This window comes from Delphinus delphis, chromosome 5, assembly GCF_949987515.2.
Source record: "Delphinus delphis chromosome 5, mDelDel1.2, whole genome shotgun sequence".
Taxonomy (NCBI): Eukaryota; Metazoa; Chordata; class Mammalia; order Artiodactyla; family Delphinidae; genus Delphinus; species Delphinus delphis.
In genome coordinates this window covers 101697058-101710598 of record NC_082687.1, presented here as the reverse complement: position 1 = coordinate 101710598, position 13541 = coordinate 101697058, and the positions used below count along the sequence as shown (strand labels likewise).

The 13541-nt window shown below is 44.3% G+C and overlaps 1 protein-coding gene across 1 annotated transcript in view; it reads right to left on the bottom strand.

Annotated features, from left to right (window-relative positions):
- Positions 1–13541, bottom strand: part of SLC2A9 (solute carrier family 2 member 9) — a 183170-nt gene that overhangs the window by 53214 nt on the left and 116415 nt on the right. The window contains 1 exon segment of the mRNA XM_060012810.1: positions 4344–4454. Within this exon segment, the coding sequence (XP_059868793.1) occupies positions 4344–4454 (111 nt within the window).

Sequence of the window (13541 nt, the reverse complement as noted above, 5' to 3'; positions counted from 1 at the left end):
ACTCTGTGGACCTTCACTCATCAGAGAGTTGAGGCTGCGGTGAGAACATCGATTTGGAAAACCAGCTGCTTCTGCAAGATGGCAATCATTTACAGCTGCCCAAGCTGACAAGCAATGCCAGGAGGTGAAATTAATTGCAGATCAAATGACCAAAAATCTTTCTCAATGTTATTAAGGCCCAAAGCCATTTTAATAGACCGTCAAAAATCTCAGTAAGAAGAAAGAAAAAAAAACTTGGCAAGTCCTTTTGATAGGCAATTACCTCACAGGGTTGGATGAAATAGTATACGTATATTTGGAAACAAGGTAATAACAGCTTTGGAATGGGCAAGGGATGTACTGAATATTGACTCTGTCAGGACCGTCCAGTGGGCCTTCATACACTTTTGAGTTTTGTTTCCATGAGAAATTCTGTAAGGTGGTGCATGAGTTTCCTCTGGCTGCTGTAACAAATTACCACAAACTTCGTGGCTTAAAGAAACACATATTTATTCTCTCCCAGTTCTGGAGGCCACAATCTAAAATAGGTCTTAGGGAGCAAAACTCAGTTGTTGGCAGGGCTGCCTCCCTTCTGGAGGCTCTAGGGGAGGATCTGTTCCGTGCCTTTCCCAGCTTCTCAAGGCCGCCTGCACTCCTTGGCTTGGGGCCCCTCCCTCCACCTTCAAAGTCAACAATTACACCACCTCCGCTTTTGTCATCACATCTCCTTGTCTGACTACAGCTCTCCTGCCTCTTTTCAGACCCTTGTGATTACACTGGATCCACCGGATAATCCAGGGTAACCTCCCCATCCCCCCAACCATTGATTTCATCACATCTGTAAAGCCTCTTTTGCCGCATAAAATAACATATTCGTGTTTCCAGGAATTAGGACGTGGACACTTGGGGAGACAGTATTTTGCCTCCCACAGGTGGGTATGGTTATGTACCCATTTTAAAGATGAGCAAATACATTCAGAGATGTTGGTGATTTTCCCCAAACCACTCAGCTGGGAAAAGGCTGATTAGGATTTGAATTCAGAGCCGCCAGGCCCTAGAGCCCAGACGCTTTCTCCCCGAGCACATTGTTCCATCCCAGACTCCCAGCTTCATGTTGACTTTAATCTCATGAATTTCCAGCAGCTGTTTTTCCAAACTGATGTTCTTGCTGCAGCATCAACTCAACTAAGGGGTTAGAGTAAATGCTACCATTTTTTTTTTTACCACTTTTTTCCAATGGACGATTCTGCATCTTCATCTCCTTTAGAAGATAAACTAGGAGGGAGTGCAGATTGGGGCCTTGCACACAGGGCCACGGAACAAACTTTCCTTTACCTGGCTAACTTCCGCTGGCCCTTCAACTCTCAGCCTCCTGGGTCCCTCCTCCAGGAAGCCCTCCTGGACCCCCTCACAGGAGAGCTCATCCCAGTATTGCATGTGGCATGTGTCTGTTTCTGGGTCTTTCTCCTTAGATCATGATAACATCACTGGTGACCTCCAAGCACAAGCATGATATAGGTGCCCTGCAGCTGCTTGTGGCATGGATGAACGCATGGAGGAATGAATCCACCACCAACACTATGAAGCCGCCATCCCTGCTCTGGGTCCACTGAAGGTGCCCATGCCTCTAGAATGCACAAGATCCAAATGACCACGGCCCATCACGATCCAGACTTGAAGGCAGCAGCGGGCAGACTCTTCAGAGGCTGTGACCTCCAGTTCTGATCTTAGAAAGGTCCTCTCTTTCTCTCCCAGTCATTTACCTCCTTCCTGGGATTAGTCCTTGAAAGAAGTACTTCATCAAAGACTATCAACTTTACTGAGGATGATCTACCAGCCAGAGAGTGGGGACCAGAAGCAGGGGTTTCTGGAGTCAGAGAGACCGAGGGTGGAAGCATCCCCACTCCCTCTGTTTGCTCCTCTTTCAAATGGGGGCAATCACCTGACTTCCAGGACTGATGTGCACGTTCCTGAGATCTCAGGTAGAGCACAAAGGGTCTTGGGGAGAAGAGGGGCCCTGATGTTAGCGCTCCCCACGCCCTCAGGTTCTGACCTACTGCTGTGTGATCCTGGGTAAGTCATTGCTTCTGGTCTTGGTTTCCTCAACTACGGAAAGATCGAGAGAGACTCTGCAAAGTCCTGCTCTCTGTGAGAACGTCCATCACAGCCTTATTTAAGATGACAAATAATGGGAACCTACCTAAATAGAACAAGAACAGTTAACACTCACTGAGTCATATGTCAGTGCCAGGCATTGCTTGCATCACTGTGTCTACTTGTTTAATCTTCACTCCTTCCCTGTGAGGCAGGGATGGTGTCCTTATTATAGAAATGCAGAAATCGAGTCACAGAGCTGTTGAATAACTTATCGGAGTTATACAGCTTAAAAGGGACACAGCTGGGAACCGATTCCAGGCAGCGTGGCTCTGCCATCCAGGCTCTGAGCAGAGACACTCAACAACCCTACCCCGCAAACAATGGTTAAGGAAATTGCTGTATAGCCAATTTCTGAAGAACGATACAGCTTTCACAAATAGTGCTAATTCAGAGGGGGTGACGATCTACATATGTTTCTGTACATATGTGATACTTCAATAAAAATTTACTCAAACAAATAATAAGATGGAAAATCATTTGGACATAAGTTTATGTGAACAAAAGCGGAGTTAAAATTAGTCTATACATAGGATTACACTAAGTAAGATTTATACAGCCATCGATGTATAGAAAACACAAGGGGCGGGACTTCTCTGGTGGCGCAATGGTTAAGAATCCACCTGCCAATGCAGGGGACACAGGTTCGATCCCTGGTCTGGGAAGATCCTGCATGCTGCAGAGCAACTAAGCCCGTGTACCACAACTACCGAGCCTGAGCTCTAGAGCCCGTGAGGCACAACTACTGAAGCACGCACGCCTAGATCCCGTGCTCTGCAACAAGAGAAGCCACTGCAATAAGAAGCCCACGCATCACAATGAAGAGTAGCCCCTGCTCACCGCAGGTAGAGAAAGCCTGCATGCAGCAACGAAGACCCAACGCAGCCAAAAATAAATACATAAATTTATGTAAAAAAAAAAGAAAACACAAGGAGAGATTTTGCCAAACTTATGTGGATAGTATGATTGTAGGTGATTTCTTCTTTGTTTCTATTTTCTGTATTTTACAAATTTACCCTAATGAGCTCATGCTGATTTCTCATAACAAAATACTTTACCAAAAAAAAAAAACAAACAAACAAAAAAGGGAAAATCCAAAAAACAAACACTGTAATTTCCCCATGACTTTCGTTCCAGACTGACTGTGATTTCCTGATGATCAATGTAAAAATTAATAATAACAGTTGGGTAGAGTCTATAACTCAAGACAAGAATTTTGAGAAACTTCCAGATTGTGAAACATCAAGATATTGTCCCTCTAACAAAAGACTGTGAGTGGAAGAGGGAGGCAGAACATCAGGTCTCTACGCTCTTATGACATCCGTTTTTAAAAGCATCTTGTTAGAATGCCCCATTAAGAGTAGGGAACAAAATAAAGTGTTCTTTCAGAAATGAGTCAGAAATACAATTGGAAGCCTCTGCCTGTTTGCACTGATGTCAATCTTGTCAGTGCAAATCAGTGAGCAAGAGTGGAAATAAAAGGTCAAGGTAGGGAATAGCTCATAAAGGGTGAAACCAAAGACCAGAGAGGTTGAGTGCATTGTCCAACATCACACAGCCAAGAATTTCCAGAGCCAGGATTCAACTCCAGTTAGGTCTGTTTGCAAAACCTCTGCAATTTCTGCTAGATTCTGAAATTCCCTAATGTTTTATCCACCCCCCCACGCCCCCCGTATGTTTATTTTACATATCAAAGGTTGAGAAAAAGTGACAAGCTCTACGTCTCTCTTCTTTTGGACACTGTTGCTTATTAATAAGTTACCCTCTTGATGGACTGATGGACTGGAGTGTACTTTCTCCTTTTCTTTGCCTTGCAAACTCCTACATGTTTGGGGTGGTGATGACAGCTAATGGTTTTAAAGTGATGGCAACAGAACTTAGGCTCATATGGACTCTGATCTGGACTCCCAGGGAGATATGGCCCTCTCTACAGGGGGCTCACCACAATGTGTCATTTGGGACTAAGTGAGAGTTCAAAGAAAAGAACTACTTATTGAAAAGAAGACAGTAGGGAAACAAGATGTAGATAAGAATATTCTCTAGATGGGTGAAACGTCAGTGATAAACTGCATTATAAACTCCCCAAATTCAGACACTTCGGAGTGACAAAGGGCATGTTTCTTTAAATTCATGCGCTTGTTACCTGGGGGTCCCTGCAGCTCTGTTTAACCCCCCATGATGTTCTCAGGAATAACCCTCAGTTTACTCACAGAGAAGATGGCAGCCAAAGTCTCGATGCCACCTGTGCTCAAGGTGATGTATGGGATCTTTTCCGGAGGGATTCCAGCTTTTCCAAAGATACTGTTAGTGTAGAACCAAATCTATAAAGCAGGAGAGAAAAAGAAGGCAGGAGGGTCAGTGAGAGGCATCTATTTTCTAAATTAAATTCAGGTACAAGGTGGTCTCTGAGATTTGCTGCTCAATCCAGAGGCATAAGGTGGAGCTATGCGGCTTGGCCGACCACTTATTTTCTCCTTTCTCCCACATTTTCCCTTTCTCCAATACTAACAGAATGTCTACATTACTGGGAGCAACATGTGCTCAGCTAAGTGTGGCAATGAGATATGAACAGAACTATTGGTAAGGCTTCCAGGAATTCTCCTTAAAAGGAGATATTCATGAAAGAGGTGTGATCTCTTCTTTGCCCTTCCTCCTTTCTGCTCTCAGGATGGTGAGTGTGATGGCTAGAGCTTCAGCAGCCCTCTTGGGACACTAGGTGACCTCAGGACAGCACTGCTTTTAGCCCCCATGGTAACTTTGTGAGAATTAGATACGGTCCCTGATCCACAAGACATTTTACTGTCATCCACTGGAAACTGTCATAATAAATCTATAATGGGTACAACATGAATGAAGCTCCTGAGAGTTCTGCAACTCACAAGCTGCATAGCTATACATAGAACACTTATGGTAAGAAAGCCCCAGTTGAGATGCTGGAGCAGGAAGTTAGAAGGAGATTGTGTGAAATTTCTTGTATTCCTATACACTAATGATGAAAAATATGACAGAGAAATTAAGGAAACACTCCTATTTACCATTGCAACAAAAAGAGAAAAATTCCTAGGAATAAACCTACCTAGGTAGACAAAAGACCTGTATGCAGAAAGCTATAAGACAGTGATGAAAGAAATTAAAGATGATACAAACAGATGGAGAGATATACCATGTTCTTGGATTAGAAGAATCAACATTGTGAAAATGACTACACTACCCAAAGCAATCTACAGATTCAATGCAATCCCTATCAAACTACCAATGGCATTTTTCACAGAACTAGAACAAAAAATTTCACAATTTGTATGGAAACACAAAAGACCCCGAATAGCCAAAGCAGTCTTGAGAACGAAAAACAGAGCTGGAGGAATCAGGCTCCCTGAATTCAGACTATACTACAAAGCTACAGTAATCAAGACAGTATGGTACTGGCACAAAAACAGAAATATAGATCAATGGAACAGGATAGAAAGCCCAGAGATAAACCCACGCACATATGGTCACCTTCTCTTTGACAAAGGAGACAAGAATATACAGTGGAGAAAAGACAGCCTCTTCAATAAGTGGTGCTGGGAAAACTGGACAGCTACATGTAAAAGAATGAAATTAGAACACTCCATAACACCATACACAAAAATAAACTCAAAATAGATTAAAGACCTAAATGTAAGGCCAGACACTATAAAACTCTTAGAGGAAAACATAGGCAGAACACTCCATGACATAAATCACAGCAAGATCCTTTTTGACCCACTTCCTAGAGAAATGGAAATAAAAACAAAAATAAACAAATGGGACCTAATAAAACTTAAAAGCTTTTGCACAGCAAAGAAAACCATAAACAAGACAAAAAGACAACCCTCAGAATGGGAGAAAATATTTGCAAATGAAGCAACTGACAAAGGATTAATCTCCAAAATATACAAGCAGCTCATGCAGCTCAGTATCAAAAAACAGACAACCCAATCCAAAAATGGGCAGAAGACCTAAATAGACATTTCTCCAAAGAAGATACACAGATTGCCAGCAAACACATGAAAGGACACTCAACATCACTAATCATCCGAGAAATGCAAATCAAAACTACAATGAGGGCTTCCTTGGTGGCGCAGTGGTTGAGAGTCCGCCTGCCGATGCAGGGGACACGGGTTCGTGCCCCGGTCTGGGAAGATCCCGCATGCCGCGGAGCGGCTGGGCCCGTGAGCCATGGCCGCTGAGCCTGCGCGTCGGGAGCCTGTGCTCCGCAATGGGAGAGGCCACAGCAGTGAGAGGCCTGCGTACCGCAAAAAAAAAAAAAAAAAAAAAAAAAAAACTACAATGAGGGGCTTCCGTGGTGGCGCAGTGGTTGAGAGTCCGCCTGCTGATGCAGGGGACACGGGTTTGTGCCCCGGTCCGGGAAGATCCCACATGCCGCGGAGCGGTTAGGCCTGTGAGCCATGGCCGCTGAGCCTGCTCATCTGTTGCCTGTGCTCCGCAACGGGAGAGGCCACAACAGTGAGAGGCCCACGTACCGCAAAAAAAAAAAAAAAAAAAAAACTACAATGAGGTATCACCTCACACCAGTCAGGATGGCCATCATCAAAAAATCTACAAAGAATAAATGCTGGAGAGGGTGTGGAGAAAAGGGAATCCTCTTGCACTGTTGGTGGGAATGTAAATTGATGCAGCCACTATGGAGAACAGTATGGAGGTTCCTTAAAAAACTGAAAATAGAACTGCCATATGACCCAGCAGTCCCACTACTGGGCATATAGCCTGAGAAAACCATAATTCAAAAAGAGTCATGTACCACAGTGTTCATAGCAGCTCTATTTACAATAGCCAGGTCATGGAAGCAACCTAAGTGTCCGACAGATGAATGGATAAAGAAGATGTGGCACATATATACAACGGAATATTACTCAGCCATAAAAAGAAACGAAATTGAGTTATTTGTAGTGAGGTGGATGGACCTAGAGTCTGTCATAGAGAGTGAAGTAAGTCAGGAAGAGAAAAACAAATACTGTATGCTAACACATATATATGGAATCTAAAAAAGAATGTTTCTGAAGAACCTAGGGGCAGGACAGGAATAAAGACACAGACATAGAGAATGCACTTGAGGACACAGGGTGGGGGAAGGGTAAGCTGGGATGAAGTGAGAGAGTGGCATGGACATATATACATTATCATATGTAAAAAGGAGGAGACTGTGTCCATACTCACTAGCGTAATTCAAACCTGGACATTTTGGAGTGTGTTAATAATGATTCCAGGATAACAGGCATAAATAAAGACTGCCCTCTGCAAACCACTGTGTGTGGTCCTGGGTGTGCTGTACCAGCCCTCCTAATTTCCTTCATGTGAGAGAGAAGACCTATATTGTTTAGATCACTGTTGAGGCTTCTGCCACATGAGGCCAAACCTAACCCTAACAGACGCTCACAGGGCATCCGACAATGACTGATTTGGAGTTTGGAGACCTGGCTGCATCTTGAACTACCTGTGTGACCTCAGGCAATTCCCTCTGCCTTGCTGAGATTCCTTCTCCTCCTTGTCAAAAGAGGATAACCACGCCCTTCCTGGGAGATGTCAGGAACTGGGTAAGTCACTATTCATTGATCTAAAGTTTTGGATCGATAGGCTGAACATAAATCATTTGTGTCCTCCCAATCCTAGCCATTTCCTTGAAAAGCAAGAGTTTGCTGAATGATAGAAAACCATGCAGTCTTGATACATGAAATCTGACAAGAAAACGTGCTGCCTTGAAGGGCTTTGGGAACATTTATAAACTGATCATTGTTAAGCAGAAACATTAGGGCTTGTTGCTTATAACTTGTCAGGCTCGACTGTAGCTGGGTGTGTTCTCTGCATCTGGTTCTTTGTTTCTGGAGAAAGGTCTTGTTTCTACAGATTTGTCTTTTTACCAGCATTGGTTGGAAAAAAACCTTTCACACATTGGGGGAGAAGTTATAATTTAGGACCTACTCATATCTACAGATGGTTTTGCCAGCTGAAGAATGTCACTGGCCACCTGGCTCTACAAGGATTAGGTCATTAGCCACTGCAGTCGTTGACCTTCAACACTCCCTGAAAGCAGTTCAGGGTGGAGGTCAGGAATGAGACACTCTGTGCTCTGGGAAAACTGGCAGAACAGGCCTTCAGATAGATGTTTTTGAGAGAAAATTTTATGAACCCAATTTCTTGCATTTTCTCATACTTAGAAAAGCACTAAAATCATTGACGAGACATATGCTCCTTGTGGCTAGCAGCAACCTTCTACTGAGATGTGTGCTTGACTGTACGTACCCCCTTCACCAAAATCATATATATACTGATCTCCCCCGCTGCCTCTTTGGAGCAGTTCTTCAGAGCTATCTGAGAGGCTGTTTCTTGGGCTATAGCCCTCAGTAAGCCCCCAGTAAAGCTGAACTCACAGCTCTCACTTCGCATTTCTTTAAATTCAAAAGTTTATTTTTTAGTAAATCAGTAATTCTTCATAAAGTTATAGACACATCCAGAGACTCCAGTAAAAACTACTGCATGAATTTTTCTGAGCTTGTGGGCATTGATGCATTTGGTGGCAAAAATTGGTTTTAATACTCACGTAAAACAGGGACTTCCCTGGTGGCGCAGTGGTTAAGAATCCGCCAGCCAATGCAGGGGACACGGGTTTGAGCCCCGGTCCGGGAAGATCCCACACGCTGCAGAGCAACTAAGACCATGCGCCACAACTACTGAGCCTGCGCTCTGGCTCCTGCGAGCCACAACTACTGAGCCTGTGAGTCACAATTACTGAAGCCTGCGCACCTAGAGCCCGTGCTCTGCAACAAGAGAAGCCACCGCAATGAGAGGCCTGCGCACCACAATGAATAGTAGTCCCCGCTCGCCGCAACTAGAGAAAGCCCGTGTGCAGCAATGGCTTGCAGCAACAAAGATGTAACGCAGCCAAAAATAAATAAGATAAAATTAAATATTATTTAAAAAAATATTCACGTAAAACAAAGACTCTCCTGCTTGTGTCTGCCTCTCATTTGAATGAGCTGATAAATTAGAATTTTAGACTCTATCTTTGCTGTCATGTCCATAGAGTACGGAAGTAGCTCCTGATAATTCATTAATTCCTAAAGCTCTTAGGGCTCTGACAGAAGCTAAAATAATTCCAAAATGCCTTAGTCTCCACTGGATCTGTTTATATGATCTCTTCTCCTTTTGAAGGTAACTGATCCCCCAGCACACCTTCAGGGTTGGATCAGAAGAGTTTAGCTGCCTTTCTTACTCTTTGCCCAAATTCATGGATTTTCAACAGTCAGCGATCTCTCTGGGCCCTTTCCACCCCCAGCTGCCCTGCTGCAAAGGTGGATCTGACATTTGTATCATTCTCAGCCTCAGCTCTGAACCCCACACCCTGACCTGCTCACATTCCAGAAGCTTCCAGCCTCTGATCCCATGTGATATGCGTTCTCCGTGGAAGCTATGTTCCGGCCTCCTGCGTGGTGCTCCTTCCTGGCTTCTCACACCCCTTCCAACCCCCTTTCTTCCCTGCTTCCAGCTCTCCCTTGTAGCAACACTGCCAGGAGCATCCCTGACAGGTTTAAACGTTAGTGAAGAGAGTCACGGTGAAGACAGCCCACATTATGGGCTCACAGGGACAGTTGTAAGTGGCCCTCCAGTCATCTTATACTTAAATGCATTTCTGCAATGACAGGCAGAAATCGGCCCTTTGGACCCTCTCCCCATCCAGGGCCTGCAGGGAGGACGTGCTGGGCTGGTCCTGTTGCCATGGGGAAGGCCTGTACATCACACAAGCCGTTGGCCTCATTTTGCTGGCTTCACGAAGCCATCTCCCTCTCTCTGCCTCACCTTACAGAGCCGGAAGGTAACTCTCTGCATCTGCTTCCACTGAGTTTTATTTGATCTGGCAGTCTGAGGGCGTTGAACAACACGGAGGCACGAGGAAGTTTGGAGCGTGTCCCCCAGAGGACCCTCCTGTGGACTGTGATTTGCATTGACCTCATCCCGACACAGTCATGCTTTTTCTGGTTGCCTGGTGGTCTTCAGCCACTGATGCAGATGGTGGGGTGGAAGGGACAGCAATTCTGAGAGGCCCACAAGCCGGGGTTTCGATCCCAGCGCTGCTTCTGGTGACCTGTGGGTCTGGAGGCAAATGATTTCACGTCTCGAAATCTCCGTTCTCTGAAAGAAGGTAATCATACTCTGTCTTTCAAGGTTGTTGTGAAAGTTTTTTAAATGATGAAGTAAAGCATCTTTTCTCTAATTGGTGCATAACAAATAATGGGTATCATTTTGGAAGATCTCCATCTCTCTATGGAGATGTGACTGCCCCTTGGTAAAGGAGAACATGGGACAGTTGTGTGAGAGGCCCGTGTACCACAAAAAAAAAAAAAAAAAAAGATAGGAATCCAGAAGAAAGAAGGGCAACCTAAGGTAGATAAGAGTACCATCATCATCATCCTTGACCTTCCAGAAGATTCCAGAAGGTTCAGGAAAACTATGGCTTCCTTGCACCAGGTTTGGCAGTCGGTCCAATTTTCATCAACCCAAGGACTTGGTAGAAACAGTGCCCTCCTTGCCCTTGTTCTTCTCACCCCATACTCTTTGCCTTCCTAAACACTCAGCTGCCTCCCATATGCCACGGGCTGCTGGAGACACAGGCACCGTGGGAAGGGTCTCCATCCTCGAGGATGGTTGGGGGGAGGGGAGCAGTGTCAGAGAGACTAAATATTTGCACAAAAGCCTGTTTTTTGTGCAAACGACAAATTGCTCAGGAGGAAGGCAGCTGCATAAAATAAGTAATTTTAAGTGACAAGTCTAAGTTTAGAGAAAAGAACTTGAAAGCTATTGTGAGAAGGAGGGGAGAAAACCCAATATGACACTGAAAAGGAATTTAGAAATAACTAAATGTTAAATTCAACTTTCACTTGATTTTCTAGTATGTGAAAACCATTCATTGACTCTTCAGCCAAAAAGTACTGAACAATACGTAATGCTTGTTTAGGGCAGTGGTTCTCAACTGGCGGCAATTTTGTCCCCAGCAGATGTCAGGCAACGTCGGGAGAAATTTTTTATTGTTGTATCTGCTGTCATCTAGTGGGTAGAGGCCGGGTAAGCTGCAAAACATCCTACAGTGGACAGGGCAGTCCTCGTGGCAATGAATTCTCCAGCCCCAAATGTGCACAGTGCTGAGGCCGAGAAAGGCTGGTTTAGTGCAAGGTCTTAGAGATGGGCTGGCCAAACTGGCAGGGCCCCTGGTGCCAGGACATGTGAGTTTGACAGCACAGGCGTCACCCACTGTGACCTTGAGCAAGTCCTTGACCCTCTGTAAGCCTCAGTTTCTTCACCTAGAAAATGGGGACGGTGCCACCTACCCCGAAGGCCCTTTGGAGCCAGAATAAAGTGATGAATGGAGATGTCTAGCAGTATTTACAACTGTCTTAACGTATGGACCATGTCCTCCCACCCCCAAATAAGTTCTGGTAAAACTAAGGGGACCAAAAAAAAAAAAAAAAAACCTAAGGGGACAGAGCAAGTCTTAAAGGACATTTAAAGTTTTTCATCTGTGTTAGACAGCTCTCTTCCTTGGTGTCATGAATTATTTGGATTAAAAGGTAGCAGGTGCAGGGAGAGAGACTGGACTGAAGCACAGGACAGTTGGGCTCTGAGGCTGGGATTTGCTGCTAACGAGTGTTTATCCTTTTGTATGTAAGATGGAAGTAAGACTTGTCCCCTTGGCTTCCTAGGGATGACCTGGGGACACAGCCCAGTGACACATATGGGGATGCTCTGAGGGGGCCTTGGGGATCCTTCCTGCACGGGGTTTAAGCACCCAGACCTTGTAGCGAAATGGCTGGGGCTCAAATCCCCTTTCCACCATTCCTAGCTGTGTGACCTAGGGAAAGTATCTCAATGTTTCTGTGCCTAACAGTCATGCCTAGCTCACAGGGCTGCCATGGAGACAGCTCTTGGCTCATATTAAGTGCTAAGTAAGTGTGTGCTTGATTGTTATTACAGCTGAGCAGACAGAGGCTGGGCAAGGGAAAGCAACTGGTCTGGTTTAAAACTGCAGGTTTTGTGGTCACAGTGAGACAGAAAGCCAGGCCTCTGGATCTTGGCCCAGAGCTCTTTAATCTAGGCCATGTCAGGTTCCATGCCAAGCCGGAAGTATTACTCCTGATTTAAAGATTAAAAATAATCCTCGGGGCTTCCCTAGTGGCGCAGTGGTTGAGTGTCCGCCTGCCGATGCAGGGGACACGGGTTCGTGCCCCGTCTGGGAAGATCCCACATGCCGCGGAGCGGCTGGGCCCGTGAGCCATGGCCGCTGAGCTTGCGCGTCCGGAGCCTGTGCTCCGCAGCCGGAGAGGCCACAGCAGTGAGAGGCCCGTGTACCGCAAAAAAAAAAAAAAAAAAATCCTCAACAAACTAAGAATAGAAGGAAATTACCTCAATGTAATAAAGGGCATATAGTTGTTTTATATTATTTTAGACACACCAGAATTCTCATGTTTACTGTTTGCATGGTGTATCTTTTCTCCATTTTTTACTTTCAAATTGTATCTTTATGTTTAAATGTTTTTCTCTTGTAAATAGGATACACTTGAGTTTTGCTTTCGGATGCATGCCAATAATCTCTTTTACTTGGAGTATTATTTCCCATTTACATTTCATATAATTATTGATATAGTTGGGTTTAATATACCCTTTTTGTTAAAAAAAAACACAAAACAACAAAAAAACCCCAAAACAAACAACCCCCCCCAAAACAAAACAAAAAAATAAAGGGCACACACATGATAAGCCCACAGCTACCATCATACTCAACGATGAAAAACTGAAAGCTTTTCTTCTAAGGTCAGGAAGGTCTTAGAAGGATGCCCACTCTTGCCACTTTTATTCAACATAGTACTGGAGGTCCTAGCCAGAGAAATTAGGCAAGAAAAAGACACAAAATGCATCCAAGTCAGAAAGGAAGAAGTAAATGATCACTGTTTGCAAATGACATGTTCTTATATGTAGAAAACCCTAAGATACCACACACACACATACACATACAGAATGTTAGAACTAATAAACAAATTCGGTAAAGTTTTAGGATACAAAATCAACATACAAAAATCAGTTGCATTTCTATACACTAACAAGGAACTATCCAAAAAGGAAATTAAGAATATAATCCCATTTTCAACAACATCAAAAATAATAAAATACTTGAGAATAAAGTTAACTATGAAGGTGAAAGACTTTTACATTGAAAACTACAAAACACTGATGAGAGAAATGAAAGAAGACACAAATAAATGGAAAGATCTTCCATGTTCACGTATCAGAAGACTAAATATGTATTAGTTAAAATGTCCATACTACCCAAAGCAATCTACAGATTCAATGTGATCCCCATCAAAATCCCAATGGCATAT